Source organism: Oenanthe melanoleuca, chromosome 4A (assembly GCF_029582105.1).
Source record: "Oenanthe melanoleuca isolate GR-GAL-2019-014 chromosome 4A, OMel1.0, whole genome shotgun sequence".
NCBI lineage: Eukaryota > Metazoa > Chordata > Aves > Passeriformes > Muscicapidae > Oenanthe > Oenanthe melanoleuca.
The window spans coordinates 12,446,251-12,464,103 of NC_079338.1; the positions used below are offsets into that span (position 1 = coordinate 12,446,251).

General features: G+C 36.9%; 1 protein-coding gene across 1 annotated transcript in view; it reads left to right on the plus strand.

The window, feature by feature from the left end:
• The window catches only part of STK26 (serine/threonine kinase 26), a 30,812-nt gene extending 15,807 nt beyond the window's left edge, over nt 1–15,005 (plus strand). The window contains exons 4-12 of the mRNA XM_056491815.1: nt 5,647–5,703; nt 7,356–7,464; nt 7,556–7,713; nt 10,184–10,369; nt 11,001–11,149; nt 11,791–11,884; nt 12,380–12,442; nt 12,533–12,669; nt 13,076–15,005. Of these exons, the coding sequence (XP_056347790.1) occupies nt 5,647–5,703; nt 7,356–7,464; nt 7,556–7,713; nt 10,184–10,369; nt 11,001–11,149; nt 11,791–11,884; nt 12,380–12,442; nt 12,533–12,669; nt 13,076–13,100 (978 nt within the window). The 3' untranslated portion in view covers nt 13,101–15,005. The remainder of the gene's footprint in view (nt 1–5,646; nt 5,704–7,355; nt 7,465–7,555; nt 7,714–10,183; nt 10,370–11,000; nt 11,150–11,790; nt 11,885–12,379; nt 12,443–12,532; nt 12,670–13,075) is intronic.
• The last annotated feature ends 2,848 nt before the right edge of the window (nt 15,006–17,853 follow it).

A 17,853-nucleotide genomic window follows, 5' to 3' on the forward strand; every position in this document is an offset into this window, starting at 1 on the left:
GCTGTTCCTGGTGTGGAAAGAAACCCTGCACCATGTAAAATGTGTTGGCAGTTGTGCAGCTTAGTAGGCCTGAGACAAAGTAACACTGACATCAGCAGAGTTATGTAACCACTGTGTGAAATGTTATCTAAGGCATAATTTAACAAACAAAAATTAAAACCTACAGAAAACCAAAATGCTGAGTTAAACTTTTCACCTAAAATAATGCTTAAATGTTTTGTGCTGCTGGCATATTTTTAGGTGACTTTTTTAAAATTCCTGAAAATATATAATGTAAGCTGAAGTTTTAGTGATAGTTCAAAGTATATTAAGTATCTGGGAGAGGTTATTTGCTTCTGTTTGGGTTTTTTGTTGGTTTTGGTGTGTTTGCTTCAGTTTGGGAGGTTTTTCTGGTTGGTATTGTTTTTTGGTGCTTGGTCTCCCTCTTAGCATTTCTGCTTTCTTAGAGTATAGTGGGGTTTTCTCCATTTAAAGATAGATTTCTGATAAGTGTTCTCTGTGTCACACTTGTGCTGTATTTTTAGTGATATGTAAAAGCATTTGCAGAATTTATTTAGTATTATTCCTTCTAGATTTTGCTTTTTTCATTTAAATTGCAAAAGTCTTCAGTCTTTTATATTTTAATTCTAAGTGGGCGAGTTATTTTCCCTATATTTGCAGTATATTTACTATATTCCAAATAGTAACTTCTCATATTGGCTAATGTAAGACAGCTGTAGTGGTTTTGCTGTTTACTGTGAGTTCTGCACACCCAAGTAAACATACAAATTGCTATTGATAACCTATTTTTGCTTCTTTTTATTGGGCTCAATCAATGGAATTTTTTTTTTGTTTGTTAATTAGTAATAAATATCTGAGAAGTAGGATTTACTTTCCACCATCACAGTGTATTAGAACAAGCAGGTTTGTCTCAAGATAACTTTGAATTCAACTAGTAAGGTTCCCCTGGAGCAGTGCACAAATGGTACTGCAGATCCAGACATGATCAGTCTTTTTTACAGTCCTTTATTTTCTTTATTTTATTTTTCTAAGTCCTAAATTCTGTTCTGAATATCCATCATTTAAACTTTGTGCTGTAAAAGCCCAGTTGTTTGCCCTGAATGCAAACAGGTCAAAGTAAGTCTTGGAAAGTGTTTTTACTTGCAAGTGTTTTTGCTTAGAAAAGTGTTTTGTGAAATCTTAAAACTAAACAGCGATTTCAGCTGCTATAAATGGAGGAATTAAACTTTGATTGGGTGGGGATTTGATTTGTTTGTTCTTTGTTTTCTTGGAGGTGAGGTGTGGAAAGAGCTTTATAAGTTATGGATTGAACAGGGAAAAAAATAGCCTTTTCACTACAGCAATATAGGTGTGGAAAATTGAGTCTAATTATTCCATCAGTGCTATACAACCATTAAGTTCTTGGAAAATGTAGGATCATGTTAATGCTGCAGTACTCTCCTCACCACTGTGTGAGTTCTTTCCATTTCTGTTCTAGATGGATGAATTCTGAAAGATTAATGCTGATCTCTTGTTTACTTTTCACACTTGTAAAGCTTTTGGGGAAGGAAAATTTTGGTGTGTGAAGTTTGGGGGGGTGTTTGTGGAATTTTGGTTACTTTCCCCTTCCTTTAATAAATCCCTCTAATTAAAAAAAAAAAACAAACAGAAAACCACAGACCAACAAACAAAAAACCCCTAATAAATTGTTCACAGGAATCTTTTCCATCCCAGGGTAGCATTATAGATAATTCTGCTGCTTGCTATTCCTGAAGTAAATTAATAGAAATGTCCACAAATAAATGAGTACCTTTAATTCTGTAATTAAATAGTAAACTTTTAAAGTAGTACCTTCTATCTAAATTGTTCTTAGACTAGATTAATCCCTGGTTGCTAGTTCAAGATCTTTTATCGTGAGACTCCTCAGGGGAAAGAGGGTATTGGCTTTGTTTGGTGTGCAGATTCTTTTATTCTGCCTTTTCATTTTAGTAATAGCAGGTATTTGAGAGTTGTGTCTGTCTACTTTTGTTTGTTTGTTTGTTTACTTAAATTGCTCTGGCTGTTAACTTTTTATTAGCTATTTCTTTGAGAGTGGCTGTCAGCCTAATTGTTAAGCTGTGTAGTACTTTATTCAGGATTTAACTTTTCTATACACTGTAAGCGTCTCTTTGAAACAATGAAATGGGTACAGTTGTGTACCAAATGACTGTATAATTAAAGCTTAAAGAATATTGAAGTTAAATTCTGAAAAATAAGACATCTTACTTCTTACAATGCCAAGTCCTAGGCTGCAGAGATCAGAAGCAGTTTGCCATGGATATAATTGGTGTGACCACATTCACAGTGGTCCCATATGTTTATTGCTGGATGCTTCAATTTTTGTATAAAGATCACTGGAAAATTCTTGTAAATACTTTTCAAGATAATGGTTAAAAAGAACATAGGCATAAGGTAAATAGAAGCTATTTCAAAATTTAAGATACTTTTTTTTTTTTTTTTTCCTTTGCATCTTTATTTACAGGCAAACAGAATAGTTGAGCCGGTGTGCTGTGTTTCAGAGAATGCTTTATGGACTAGAAATAGTTTACTAAAGCATATTAATCCTACATGGAGCTCTCTCTGAAGCTGTAGAAATGTCATTAGAAATGTTTGTCATTTTACACTGTTCAAAGAGACTCAGTATTTTCCTGACTAAATACCAAAGCAAACCCTCAATGCAAAGGCATTCAAGTTGCCTACAGCACTTACTGATATTTCTCTAATTCAATAATTAATCTAGATCTGTCTTAAATCTATAAAATTTTATAGTTTCCTCTTTGAAGAAACCTCAGCTGAAACCATGTGTTGGCTTTAAGTTGATCATGTAAGCCTCAGTTCATCCAGTTGAACTGTGATGGAATATCTTGTTAAAACTTACTCTTTTTTAATCAATTTTAGCTAAGCTTTCAGTAAGCAGATTGTTCCAGTCATTATTTTGTAGTTTTTGAGTTTTCCCTCTGGCAAGATAGTTGATAGCTAAAAGTTGTTACAACTAAAACATGGAAGAAGAGATGTAATTATGAGGGGGTTCTAATTGCAAACATTTCAGATGAGAGATTTTATTTTTGTGCAGTCTGTTCTACATATTCTGTATCTTGACAGTTTCTTTGCACTTCAGGATGCAAAGGCAGCCTCGTGGCTGATGGAGATGGAGTGGCCCAGTCCCAGGGAGCCTGGGGCTTGCCAGCTACATGCAGGCTCTCCCACGTGCCCCTGCTGCTGAAAGGCAGAAGGGAAGAGTGTCTTTATTTCAATTACTTGACTTACTAACTTGTGGCATTCTGCAGCCAAGCTGTACAGCTTGTATATCCAACTTGTAAATCTGATTTTAAAAGTATGGACAGTCCCTTAATAGTTTTCCTGGCAGTGCAATGTTACTTGTCTCTTGTTATCAGGTATTTTAGTCATGATAAACCTTATCATTGGTACAAGATGGCAAGGTCTGCTTCCTTGAGGTTATCTTTATCTTATGATAAAGTTGATGCCAGTTTTTAGTTATTGTGACACAAAAAGGTACAAAAGCCCCATATCATGGTAATGTGAGATATCTTGAAGTTCAAATGGGAGTTTCCCATTGAATTAACTTTAAAGCTTAGGTATTAGTAATTTTTTCTTAAATTTTTCGTTGGGTGTCTGGCAAAATCAACAGTGCTTTTTAAACATACTGGTAGGTGATATATACAGTCAAAGAATGCACCTTAATAAACACATTAGTGTACAATAACACAATGTTTTACCTTTATATCATGACTTTCACTAATGGGTGTAGAATCATATAAGCTTCAGCTGTATTGCAACTTTTGTAGCTGTAAGATAATTTATGTCCTGATAATATTTAATATTTGTAGAAAGTCATGATCTAAATTTGTCTCCTCATCCCCTATTACACTTGAACTGCTATTAACATCTCAATAAATAAACCATTGGGTGTGGAGGGGTTCCCTTGATAGGTTAGATAGCTGAAATGAGTGTTTTTCTTCAGCTTAATGGCTTGTCAAAATGCATTACTCCCCTACCAGTTCAGGCAAGAAAAAGATTAAAAGTATTAAAATTTACCATAGTTCTGGCATGTTCTGGTTATACAAATTTGGAAAGTACATTTGAAGTGCTTCAGCTGGACTTCCCAGCAGGACCATAGAGATAAATCTCTTGATGACTGGAATTCCATGACTGTTTTCCTTATTTGTGCCATTTACACCAAGGTTTTCAGTATCTAGCCTTGTAACTTTTACAGCCACCTGAGCTTGCTCTTTTCTTTTGCAAATAAAACAAACCTGAAGTTAATCTCAACTTTTCAGATTCGAATATGGAGAAATCCTACAGTAATAATCTAAAGATACTGGTTGTTCTCTCCTGTCTATTTATACTTGGCTGACAGAAAATAGCTAGGAAAAAGGTTGTTCATGCCTGGCTAGAAAATATCCACACCCAATTACAGTGGATAGCAGCAATTTCTTTGAGACATTATTTGAGAAACAGTGCTTTCTCATTTTCATCCTGTACTGTTTTCAAGTAATAGTCAAATCCTCCAAACATGTCTGGTAACCACAATGTTTTCCTTGAGCAGGAGTTCCTTGCAGGTTTTCTAAGCTGACAAAGTTGGGCTTTATAAAAACTGCTAAAATTAGCCAGCCCTTCCCTGCTGAGATCATAATATTGGAATAGACTCTCATAAATGGTGTGGTTTTTAAATTCAGTATAAATCTAATAGAGCACACTTTGTTAGAATGATTGGATGTGGTGCTTTCAGAAACTGCACCTTTATTTACTTGCTGAGTTTTCTTTAGATTTCCATCCCTGGGCTGGCCTTAGGGTGGGAAAGTATACAATGGAGAATGCAAGAGGCTTTAAAGAGTATTCCTGCCCTAAGCTTGTGCTCTGTAATGAGGAACTTGCACTGGTAAATATTTGCTGGAAACTTACACAGTGTGTGTGGTACTTCACCAGCTGTGTTTCAGTTGAGTATTTTTAATAACTGGATTTTATTATAAATAAATATATTTATTCACAGAATTTTCTAGAATAGTGCCACATAGATTCATATGTGAGTTTTGTCTTTTGAGGGGACTCTGGCAAGCCAGGAGTCTGTAGATTTGCTACCAAGTGTTTTCAGTTTTGTTTCTATGAACCAGCCACCTTTTGCCCTGACAAGCCCAGGACAAAGCACCTGGAAATCAGTGTTAGAATAATTTGTCAGTTCTACACCTAGAAATCAGTGTTAGAGTAATTTGTCAATTCTAGAGGCTGACATCTCCACAGAGGGAATGCAGAAACTCACGTGTTCTAAAGGTCCATTTTGAATAATTATTTGGATTTGTTAAAACTTAAACCACTACCTAATCACTTTTTTCTCTCTTCTGTTCCTTTATGTGAAATCATTTTAGATACTATGTAGCAAAAAATTGGTTAATAGTGATGGTGTTTTTTCACTGCTTTTTTAAATACAGAAGTCAAACTTACTAATTAGTATTTTAGAATTCATGGGAGCTGTGTGATCATTGTACAAGAGGTAATTGGATGCAACGAGACACTATTTGCCTTTTCCTAAGAGTGATGGTATTCTGTTGAAATATATATAAATTTTTATGGCAGTCTCTGACTTTTGGCAACTCATGCTTTCCTTTACAGGGCACAAAACTATGGATAATAATGGAATATTTGGGAGGAGGGTCAGCTTTGGATCTTGTAAGTATATGGTGTTTTTGCATTATGAGTGAACGTTATTTCATTGTGTTTTTCTATCACTTTCTAAAAACAAGTAAGGCAGCTGATATTACATCACTGCTCTGTGGTAATGCTTCAAAAAGTGTGAATTAGAATGGTAGTTCTGTCACATTTAATTCATGTTAATTTTTCTATTTTACTTGCTGTCTGTAAGCATTAGGAAGCATCCATTTGTTCTCAAATAAAACCATGGGTTTTTTTTTTATTTTGAGAAGTCCTTTTCTTACTGTATGTTTGGTAGGGTTTTGGGTTTGGGCTCCTCTGTCCATTGCTTCCCACCTCCTCCATGTAGAATTCGGTACACTTCAGTAAAAAATGTTTCCTTTAGGTTTGAATCTCAGGAATGAATGAGGAGTGTGTCCACAGACAGTTAATTTTAACTGGTTAAAAAGTGTTGGGTTTTCCATGTTCAGGTATTTTCAGTTAAGCATGAAAGTGCCTTTTAGTTCAGATAGTGTGGCATTCACGGAGGGTGTAGCCTGGAGAGTGCACAGGCACAGTGCTGTGAGTGTGGATGTGGTTTCCCCACGGTTTCAGTGCAGCTCTGCCTCAGCTGCAACACTACAGACCCACCCTTTCCTGTAAGATAACACAGCTCAGTCTTTGTGTGATTCTGAAGGAAAAATATCATGTCTTCGTTATTACAGAATGGTAATAATTATATATTCACTAACAGGGGTCTTGTCTGTGAGAGCTGAAGTATGTACTTGACTTCACAAATCTGTTTAAACTTCTTCATGAAATACTCCCCAAAAGCACAGTGATGAGGTGGGGCATGTGGTAGTTTGTAGCTTGAGAACTTGGCCCTTTTGAGGAAGGGGCTGTGAGGTACTCTGAACACTTCTGAGTGAGTGATTGTATTCTGTGGAGTGTCAGAAACAGGGAAATAGCTATTACTAGTGCCAATTTAAATCACTGAACCTGTAGAAGAATAAACTTAGAAGAATAAAATTTCAGTTTTGCCTCATTTGCCTTGCTTTGCCTTGCTGTAATTTCATGGTGTTCACTCTTCTGGTACTGTGTTGTTGGTATTTTTTTGATTGTTCACTTTAATTTCGTTTGTTTTATTAGCATAGCTTTCTGCTGTGCAAAGTTTATACTTAATCCATTAGCAGCTTTATAGTAGCATGTTAGGTTCTTGATACAAAAGCAAGCATGGAGTCAAAAATGGTGGGGCAAGTAAAAACTGCATCATTAAATTTAAAACTCACAGTCAGCAGATTAATCTATTTTGGAATAAACTGCTTTTCTTAATTTACTTAGTCTAAATTGTAAAATTCAGTCTGCTATGTTTGCTGCCTGTAGGGAAAGAAAACTTTGTGGAAAGTTGGTTGTTGTTTTTCCTGTGCTTTGCATGCTGAGGGGAGCACAGGCAATGTATGTTTGAGGAGTAGCAGAATTTTCAGTGTATTGGCAGTAGGGGAAATGTGAAGGTGATCATTCCAATGGCACTTATGTCAATTAGAATATTGACATATTGCATTGAATAATTTATTAATTTTGTTGATTCCCAACTTTAAAATAATGTTTCAAGTTTAAGATTTAATTTAATCAAAGCCAGGCAAAAATTAGATCCAAGACTAAAATGATTTTAATGTGTCTTTTTCCCGAAGCTGCGTGCTGGCCCGTTTGATGAGTTCCAGATTGCTACTATGCTAAAGGAAATCTTGAAAGGTCTTGACTACCTACACTCAGAGAAGAAAATTCACAGGGATATAAAAGGTTTGCAACATTTCAAATGTTACTTTGTTAAAGCCTTTGAAAACCATAAAACTGTATTCTAATTAGTTATTATGTTCCTTCTCCCTGGCAGCTGCCAATGTCTTGTTATCAGAACAAGGTGATGTTAAGCTTGCTGATTTTGGAGTTGCTGGGCAGCTAACAGACACACAAATTAAGAGAAATACCTTTGTTGGAACCCCATTTTGGATGGCCCCTGAAGTTATTCAGCAGTCAGCATATGATTCAAAAGTAAGTATGAAAACAGTTTTCCTTCTGATTATCTAACAGCATTTATTTTGATTTTTTACTTTTAGTTCTATCAGTATGGGGTGAAAAAAAAAGCAGATTTGAGATTACAGGGTTTCAAATAATAAAATTAAAAATAGGATTAAGTTGTTTTCTGTCATTGTACTCAGGTGCAAAGTCACCAAGTAAAATGGTGATGTCATGTCTGTTTCAGAGCAATTCCCAGAATGTGAGGTGGTTGGTTGATTTGATTTCAATTCAATGTTTTGCATTTAATTCAAACAATAATAAAGTACTAAGTAAAATGCCACCAGAACATGGCAGCTTATTTAAAGCCATGATGGTGGTCAAAATGTTAATTTCTTCTCACATTTTTATACAAAGCTCTGGGTATTATTTCTCAAATGATGTTTCTGAGGAGCCATGTAATGCTGAAAATTTTAGCACAGGTCTTGAGAAGGTAAAAAGTGACTTGGTGGCTGTGGCTTAGTAGCATTTTGGTACCTTGTACCTTTCTTTGTCATGAGAACTCTTGATGGATGACTAATTGCAAAAGAGGGTTTCCCTTTGTAAACTAGCAATAGAAAAGCAGAGTTCTGTGTTTTTCTGAGAGTTGGGAACTGGTGCTAGAAATGGCAGTAAGGAGGGAACAGTCCCCTGTTCTGTGTGTAAAAGCACAAGATGTCCTAGAGTGTGTGGTTGGTGGAACAGCAGCATGCTTCAGTCTGGCATTGGACCTTCCACACTCTGTAGACAAAACCTTGAAATAGGATCAAGAGAATAAGAATCTTGGTATGTGTGAAATAATGCTTTCTTACTGCTTTTTCTCAAATAGTAAACATGAAACTGCAGTTACGTGATGTGCCTATAGAGAAAAACTGTTGGGTATCTGAAGTGTCCTGAAAACATTCACACTCCAGGAGACTTTCCCAGGATCAGTCAGACTTGAAGGGATTTGTGTACTTGTCACAAGGGTTCTTGTTGATAAAAAAGTTGGAATTCTCCTGTTTAGGGTTTCAGTGCAATGTGTTCAGTCCCACTGTAATGTGTTCCCTATGGTTTTGGAAAAACCCTCTACCCTGCTTTAAAAAGTGTTTTGGCCAGTCAGATTGGGAATAATTCTTCTGCTTTCCCTGTGTATAGATCAGCTTTACGAGCCCTTCGTTTACATTTCCCCAACAACCTAATTTTTTGCCTTCCATATCTCCTCAGTGTGTTGCAAGTGTTGCAAGTGTGTCTTCACCTTTTTTTTCCATGCTAGTAGGCTGGTGAGAGAGCACAGAAGATAGAAGCCTTTGGCAGGAGAGATGAAGAATTTGGATAGAATACACTTCAATTTCTAGACTAATACTGATGACTACTTTGGTATCTAGACTGAATTTTAATCTTCCTTCTCTCTCTACTGCAAAAGGCTGGAAAATAAACTAGAAATTCATACATTTTAGTATTTTACAGAGATTTTAAGCCCCATCTCTTCTTTCAAATAAGTTTGCTCCAATGCACTATACCATAGAGTAAACAGGGATTACAGTTTGCATCTCTCCAATATTCTTTTTTGCTCATAAGACCTAAATTAGCTGTAGTTTATAGCAAAGAATTTAACTCACTGTTTTTACTGAAACATCATAACCAACTATAAATTTTTACTCTATGGGCAGTTTTGGTTTATGATTCTGTGCCAAGTGTAGTCAACTGTATTTCCAAACATTTTTTTAATGAGAAACACCTTTAGTGATCTAAGTAGCTATTGTAGCTCACCTAAAAAGATGCAAGTAATAATATATTTCATTTGGGAAAAAGTCAAAATGAGGAATAATTTTAGAATACTAGTATTTTCTATATGATATCAAAATATACTGTGTTTTGATACAAAGGTAGAATTTGTTTATAATGATGCTTTTAGCTAAAATAAATGGTACTTCATTATCCTTCTGTGACTTACACTGTGAACTTGGTGCTTCAAGTGGTATTTCAAGTCTAACTAGTTGTCAATAATTCTCCAGCTAAATTCATCCAGCAGTCTGTTAGGAAAGAAATTAAGTGATCCCCTGCTGGATTTGATTCAGCTTTCTGCTTTGTTCCTTTAGAGTGGGCTGTCAAACAAGGCTGGGTATCTAAACAAACTCTGAATTAGACATAGGAAGTTTGTGGCAATTTGTCATTAACATGGAAAAAAATCAAAGGAAGATCATGTAAATTTAGGTGTCCATTTAAATTGCTGGCAGTATTAGAACATCAACTGTAACAAAAATTATTTTCTAGATGTTTGTCATTAAAGACTAACTAAGTCAGCCAGGTGACTTAATTTGTGAGTCAGGTTTTCCTGAAGTGTTAGAAAGGAATGTTTGCATTATGTACTTGGCCAACATTAATTTTATTATGTAGATGCATTATATGTGAAGATTTCAGTTACTGAACACTTAGTCATGCTAGCCCATAATTTTGTACTAACAGTCCCTTTTTCCTCTCTCAGGCTGACATATGGTCACTGGGCATCACTGCAATTGAACTGGCCAAGGGGGAGCCTCCCAACTCGGATATGCATCCAATGAGGGTTCTGTTCCTCATTCCAAAAAACAATCCTCCCACTTTATTAGGAGACTTCAGTAAACCTTTTAAAGAATTCATTGATGCATGTCTGAATAAAGACCCAACATTTGTGAGTAGATAAATGTTTGTGTGTGTGTAAATATTTCAGTTTTGTTTTCTGCTCTCCTGTGCTTGTGAAGTATTTTGCTGGCGTTTTGCATAATCAGTGGTTGAAATAATTTTAGAGACTGTACTTTCCACTGTAAATTTTAGTGGCACTTCTTAATATTTCTGTGTCTATCCTAGTTTGTTTTTTTAAAATACTCAAAAGGAAGAATGAGCATGCTGAAAGAAATTACAGTAGCAGAGGCAGATTCTTAAAATGCACTTTAAACTAGGTTAATGTCAGAAGAGAAGCTTTAACAGAGAGAATCATCTGAAATCATTTTCTTCAGCACAACTTTCGCTGTCTGAATTCAGCTTACAGGGAAATGTTGCACTGGAGAGTTTTCATTAGTCATTTTCCTGGGTGTGACCTTCTAACGTAGAAGGATAAGCTCTATAGTCTATGAGTGACTTGATCGTATTTTTAGCGTGCTTGTAAATGTGGATTACTGGCTTTTCTGACTTCCTGTTTCACTAATTTCCTGATATTATACAAGTTAGCTCTAGAAGTCTGTTGTCTCACTGAGTCTCCCCTATTAGCATTTAAAATCATGAAATGTTAGCATAACATTAAATATTTAAAGTGTTTCTTACAGCGCCCTACTGCAAAAGAACTTCTGAAGCACAAATTCATTATGAAAAATGCCAAGAAGACTTCCTATCTGACAGAACTGATTGATAGGTTTAAGAGGTGGAAAGCAGAGGGACATAGTAGTGATGAAAGTGATTCCGATGGTTCAGATTCGTAAGTTTATTTTCAGTATAGTCTTTTTTGGGTGTGGCTTTTTTTTTTTTTTTTAGATGTTCTTAGAAGTGGGTTTGCTGCAGCTTTTCTGTGTAATAACACTATTTCTGTACTCCTGGCTTTTTCCCCAGAAAACCCCCTGTATGACCCTAAAGACTAACACATAAGCCACGTGTTTGTTGCCTCTTTAAACTTTCTCTCTTTAAACTCAATTTCAGTTCTGTTTAAGTGCTATTTATTTCCTAGTCTAAGACTAGTGGTTGTACCAAAGCCACTGAATCATAATTAGAGATATTGCAGAGCAAGGTTGAGGTGCATGAAGAAGTTTGCAAAATGCCTGTGGAACAACATGCTTTCTGTAAGTCTCTTGTTTTTCTGGCTATCAGATAACTCTTAAATGGGATGCCATGGGAGAAGGTAAGCCTTTGTAGGTAGATAACATCTTCTGATTGCTTTTGATCACATTTCAATTTATTCAGCCTCTTTCAAAAGTTCAGTTAATGTTTCAATACATGTTTTTTTCCTTATTTTAAGGAATATGGAATTAATCCTGATAGACTTGTTATGTATTTGGGTTACATATGTTTGCTTGGTGTTCTGTTGTGGCTAGTATTATGTACATCATGTCCTTTTTGTTTCAGGGAGTCCAGCAACAAAGAGAATAATTCTCACCCTGAGTGGAGCTTTACTACAGTTCGGAAGAAGCCGGATGCAAAGAAGCTCCAGAATGGGACGGTACGTACAGACAGAGGAGTTCTGCTTTCTGACTGCTGCTTCTGAAGGCAGTTTAAGAAAGATAGTGATAAAACTTAGTAACTTCACTTTTCATAAGAACTGATTGGATTTTTTGTAGTTGAAGAGATGATGCATGTTAGTGATATTTCCTATGCCACGTCAGCCTCAATGTAAAATACACTGCAGATGTACTGTAGATCAGTATCCATTCATAGAGATAGGAATTCTAATGTCTCTTACTAGTGAGGAAAAACTGAACTGTTTTTCTGATGCTGAATTACATTGTTTAAGATGTGTCATCAGGCATCTATTTCAACATCCCATAACATTTGTTGGTGTACTGTGTCTTTGTGGATTTTATAATGTATTTTAAACATTTTGTTAGCTCAACTTCCAAAATCACATGTGTTGTGTTAAGAGGCAGTGTGTATGTTGTATATATACACTGATGTATGCTGTAATACACTGATGTAATCCATATTTGTTAACTTCTAGGATCAGGATCTTGTTAAAACCCTGAGTTGTTTAACTATGATAATCACCCCTGTGTTTGCTGAGGTAAGTGTTGCCTTCAAAATCTTCTTTGAATATATTAGCCAAATGTCTAATAACTTTCCTGAGTTTTAACTCTTTTGGTTTTCTCCTCAGCTCAAGCAGCAGGACACAAATAATGCTAATAGAAAGAAAGCAATTGAGGAACTTGAGAAAAGCATCAATGTGGCAGAAGCAACGTGTCCAGGGATCACAGATAAGATGGTGAAGAAACTTATGGAGAAATTTCAGAAGTAAGTAGTTCAGTGATAAGAGAAAGATCTGCTTTGTCCAGTGCTTTAAACCTTTAACTTTGTAGTTATAGATAACACTTCTGTTTGAGACTAAAATGAATGCTAACAATTACTGTATCTGGTGTTGAAGTGCTGCAGCTTTACTGTAGTTGCTATATCTTGCTTCTTTAATTTAGCCTGCAGATCTGTCTTAAGCATCTTTACAGGAAATAGGAGAGACAGAGAATCTTTTTCTTTCCTCTTTTAGGAATGTTTTCTTGAGAATGTCACTTCTGGTGGGTTTTTTACTATGAACCATTGAGCTGAATGCACATACTAGTTTAGTGGTGCAGAAATATTTATGTGCTGTTTGCCTAGCTGAAACAATATAATAAACAAAAATTTAACTTGCATTTTTTATCTCTAGATTTTCTGTTAATGACTCATCCTAAGAAACTTCACACAATTGACTGCTGTTTCGTATGGACCCAGTGAAACCCACCAAAACTACTTCAAGCTTGGCAGTGCTTAGCTCATGAGCTCCTTGTGCCTTTTGGATCTTTGCAACATATTGATGGTGATTGAGGATTTGAAAGAACCTACTCAACTATTTTGTGGCAGTGCACATGGTTTTATATTTTCAGGAAATTATTTTGTAAAGAACAACTTTTAATATTGTAGTTTCACCTGTTTAATCTGATAAATGTTGAGGTGCAGTTTTGCTTTTAGAAATAACCATTACTTTAGTTAATAGAATGTGCAAGTACAGTATGTTTTGATGCTATTTTGTTCCTGTACATGGAGTTGTACAGGTCTTTTATATTCATGAGTTAAACTTTTGTAAATCACTAACAAGCTTCAGAGAAAAATAGCTTTTTCACAAGCATATTCAAGACGTGTAATGTAGTGGCAAGGGTATTGCTGTAGCACCTGCTTCAACCAGCATATAGTTATCGTGCCCTGAAAAACAAACCTGCAACAGTATCTATTTTAATTCTAAATTGGTACAGTATTTTAGGCAGCTCTATGATTAAATATATTTGAGAGCAATATGGCAATAGTTTGCAGGTGATATGTAGCAACAGGTCTATCCTGATGTACAGTCTGTGTATTACCTTTTAGAACAGGTTTTGAAGTAGTAACTCAATCTTGTATCATCATGGTAGGAAAATTTAGAGCAATACAGTTGAGGGGGTGGGGCTTTCGGCAATAATGGACAAAACCTGAAGTCCAATTTAACTTAATTTAATTTTTTTTCCTCTGAGTACACATGCCTGGGTGGAAGGGAGCCAGAGAAGCCGAGCGTCGCATGTTACATACCTCACACGCAGGTATCGGTGTAACACCAGCGTTCTGTGTGGTGGTGTTGTTTCTCCTGTAAGATATTTATACACATTTTTGTTCTGAAATACATTCAATACAGTACATCAACATAATTTGTTTATAATTTTCTGAAAGTGTATTTTAAATATGTATTTACCAGTTAATATGCAAATAACTGAGTTATAGATATTCTTTCACAAAAAGGTAGTACTGTGCAGTACAGAGTGATTTTTTTCATAAAAAGTAGGTAAGACTATAAAGTTACTTTCAGTTATATATTTATGGTACTGCTAGATGGGTAATCTCTTCTGTTGTTTTGTTTTGATTTGGTTTTTTCCCTTTTTCAACCCAGTATGTATATTATGCTGAAGTTTTGAACTGGGATTGTTTTTCAGTACTTAGCTGTGGAACTGTTGGTGTAAATTTATTTTTGATAAAGGCTGGGTGTGTTTATTTTATGGTTCAGACCTGCACATTTTGTTTTTGCACAAAAGTCATTTTAAAGAATCTGAAATATATCTGCCAAATATTAAAAAAGTAATGGTGTGCAAGTAAATACTGCATTTTTTGTCAAATGTTGCCATTACATCGTTTTTATATAAAGGACACTTGTGAGAGATGGTGGTTAGATATGCCAAGGACAATTATTTTCAATGGTGCCTACACTGTAAAAAAATTACTTTTAACTCCTTGTTTTAATTTTAAAAAAATGTTTCTGTTTAAAACTTTCATCTGCTATATAACTGAAATTCAATTAGAATTTATATCTGAGAAAAAAAGTCTGGAAATAGTTTTTGAAAACAATAATGTTATGGATTAAATAAATATTTTTATAAATGTAAAAGCAGCAAAAGTTGTAAATACAGTTGATCTGAAGCTTTACAAAATAACTGCATCACAGAAACAAATTGTAGTGCTCCTCTAGCTTCTGTAGTTGTTAGTCTTGTAAATCTGTTTATAGATGAAGCCTATTTCAATGTTTTGGGGGGTTTAAAATGGTTTAAAAATAAATATTTAAGTTCTGTAAACTTTCATGAGCTTGTTCTGTTGTGCATCATTTTATTCTGGATTTCAGCAGCTGTGCAGAGGTGTGGACACGTCTGTCACAGACTCATGTTGTGGGAAAGGTGTTCCCTGCAAAGCTCTGGGTGTCCCACACTGTCCTTGTGCAGAGGACACTTTCCAGCTGGGAATGGATGGAGCAGTCCTGGGGTTCAGTTTGGTTCCTTTCCTAGAGAGGAGACTCTGGGCTGTGAGCTCGGCCTGTCCGGCAGTGCAGCGATGGCACAGCTTAGGCACAGCCCTGGCACTGCTCTGGCACAGCTTAGGCACAGCCCTGGCACTGCTCTGGCACAGCTTAGGCACTGCCCAGGCACAGCTCTGGGGCACTGCCCAGGCACAGCTCTGGGGCACTGCCCTGGCACAGCTCAGGCACAGCCTGGGCACAGCCCTATCACTGCTCTGGCACAGCTCTGGCTGCCTTTGGCCTCGGCACGGGGCACTGAAGGGACACAAAGGCAGTGCCACAGCTCCCTCAACTTTCACCTTGGTAGCCTCAACACAAACCTCATTTTAAGGAGCTCCATGTATGTTTTTCAGAATTAAAAACATGTTTTTTTTATTTCTATGTCACTTCCCTTAAGGTGCTCTTTTTCTGTGGGAGTCTGAGGGAAGAGCTGATGGGAATTCCTCCTGAGTTTCATAACTGGTGGCTCTACCCTGTTGACACAGGATCTTTAATCTATGTAACTCTATGAACAATTCTGGGTAGGTGGGGTTAGCAAATGACATGGGAAATTGGAACCTGACCTGTTTGAGATAGAGCTGTAATAAGTTGCTGAACTATGGTGTTTCTTCTTTTCCTGTGGAATGGGTGAGATGTCCTACCTCATGGGACAGCATGGGAAAACCTCCCCCACATGTGTACAAAACAGACTCATTCTCTTGTATTGCAGTCCATTCAAGAAAGTTTTCTATTGTGCTGCATATGCCTGAAGTCTCTGTGAATCATAAGACTATAATTAGGTCTTAAGAAGGGACATCTATATTGCTGGTTCCAGAGATGAGCTGTCTTTCCCACGTGTTAGTTATTGATGAACTGTGTAACTTAATCAGCAGTATTCTGTTGCTGGCAGATAGCTAATGGAAATAGATCAAAATATTCATGCAGGAACCATCTTCTTGCTCTTTTGGTTTGCCAGGCTTCCTGCTGTAGGTTGAGAAAAATTGTTGCTCAAGTAATCTTATCAAAGTAGTCTGAATTGCAGAATAGAGAGATAGGAGTCCTTTATGAATGTAACCATTCTTTAAGCCTTTGGTCTCTGACCCCCTATTCATTTCTGTGCAGTCAGTGTAGTGTCATCACACCTGCTCTTGACTAGGAATTTCAACAGCTGAATAGCAGAGTGTGTAGGTTTAATGCGTTTGCACAGTTTAGTGATTGTTAAAAGACTGATTTTTATCATAGTGTTTTATGATTTAACACTGGAATAAAATTATTTTCCTCTTTGCAAAGTTTTAGTGGTGTGTATGTTGGCTTGTCTTATTTCACAGCTCTATCTATTTTGTCTAAACTTTTATCTGTTTTATATAAACCAGTTACTTCTATCTGAATGCACTGAGTTGCTTAATGTTTTCCCACTGTGATGCTGCAGTGCCTTCTCCCCTTCAATAATCCTTTGTGTAAGGACTGTAACAGTTTACATTTTTCAGGTTCTGCTGTTTGTCTTTCGCCACCAGCAAACCAAATATTTCCACGTCCTCTCTCCATCCTTTTGTTCTTCCCTAGGGAAACAAAATCACGTAAATAGATGTCCTTATCTTGGGGGTGAATAGGGCTGAGCAGGGAGTGAGGGGAAGGACTTAGTCAAGGGTTGTTTCAATTGTTCCTTGACAAATAAACCACTGCTTACTGGGATTGTTCCTTAATTTTAGTCAGTCCCAAGAAAGTGCTTTACGCAATGAATTTAGCTCAGAGATGTCAGTTTGTGTCACTTACTGATGAGCTGCTTTGTTCCTCTGCTATTGTTGACCATGTGTAGGATGTGCTGAGGCACAGTGCCCATGCTGTGCCCCAGTGCTCCCTAGTCCATGGAAAAATCCAAAAATAGTTCCCAAGTCCTTGTTTCTCCCTCAATGCTATTTTCCCAGCGTAGTCCTGAAGGCCAGATCTGGAAGTTCCTAAAGATTTGGGCAGGGTGTTTGTACAATGGGCTCTCTGGGACATGCTCAAGGTGTATGAACACATGCTTTGAGGAGCTAACAGTGATTGTGGATGTGTCCCAGGGCTGTGTGTGCAGCCTGTGTTTGAAACACTGCTGCTTTTTTTAACCCTCTACCAAATTTCCCACAGACTGTCATTCTTAAATGTTGTACTGAGTGGTGATTCTTCCTATTTCCAAGGTGCAGAGCTTTGGGAATGGGGCAGAAACAACCCTCTAGCCAGAAATATTTGCCCTTTTATCAGTAGAACACGTTCCAGAGCAGCATGAGGGATCTCTGTAGTTCACAGCTTCACACAGGGTAACTAGGAGCAGAAGCAAACCTTACAATGTACTCACTTGTTGGGCTAATGCATTTCTTTGGGCAACCAACCAAAAATGTGGCTGTTTTCAGCAGTGTTCAGGGATCTCCACAAGTCTCCCCAGTTGCTGGGGCAGCCAAGGCATAGAGGGAGCCAGGAAGCAAAGCAGGAGAGGGAAACCTTGGAGCACTGAGGGAAGATCCTGAGCTGGGAGGCACAGGGCAAAGGGCTGGAGGAGGTGCTGGTGGTGCCTGCAGGACAGGAGGTGCAGAGCTCACAGGGCAGAAGGAGGAACTCAAAACTCCATTGCAACTGATTTTATTTGTCACCTTCTGAAACAGAGGACAGCAACATGCAGA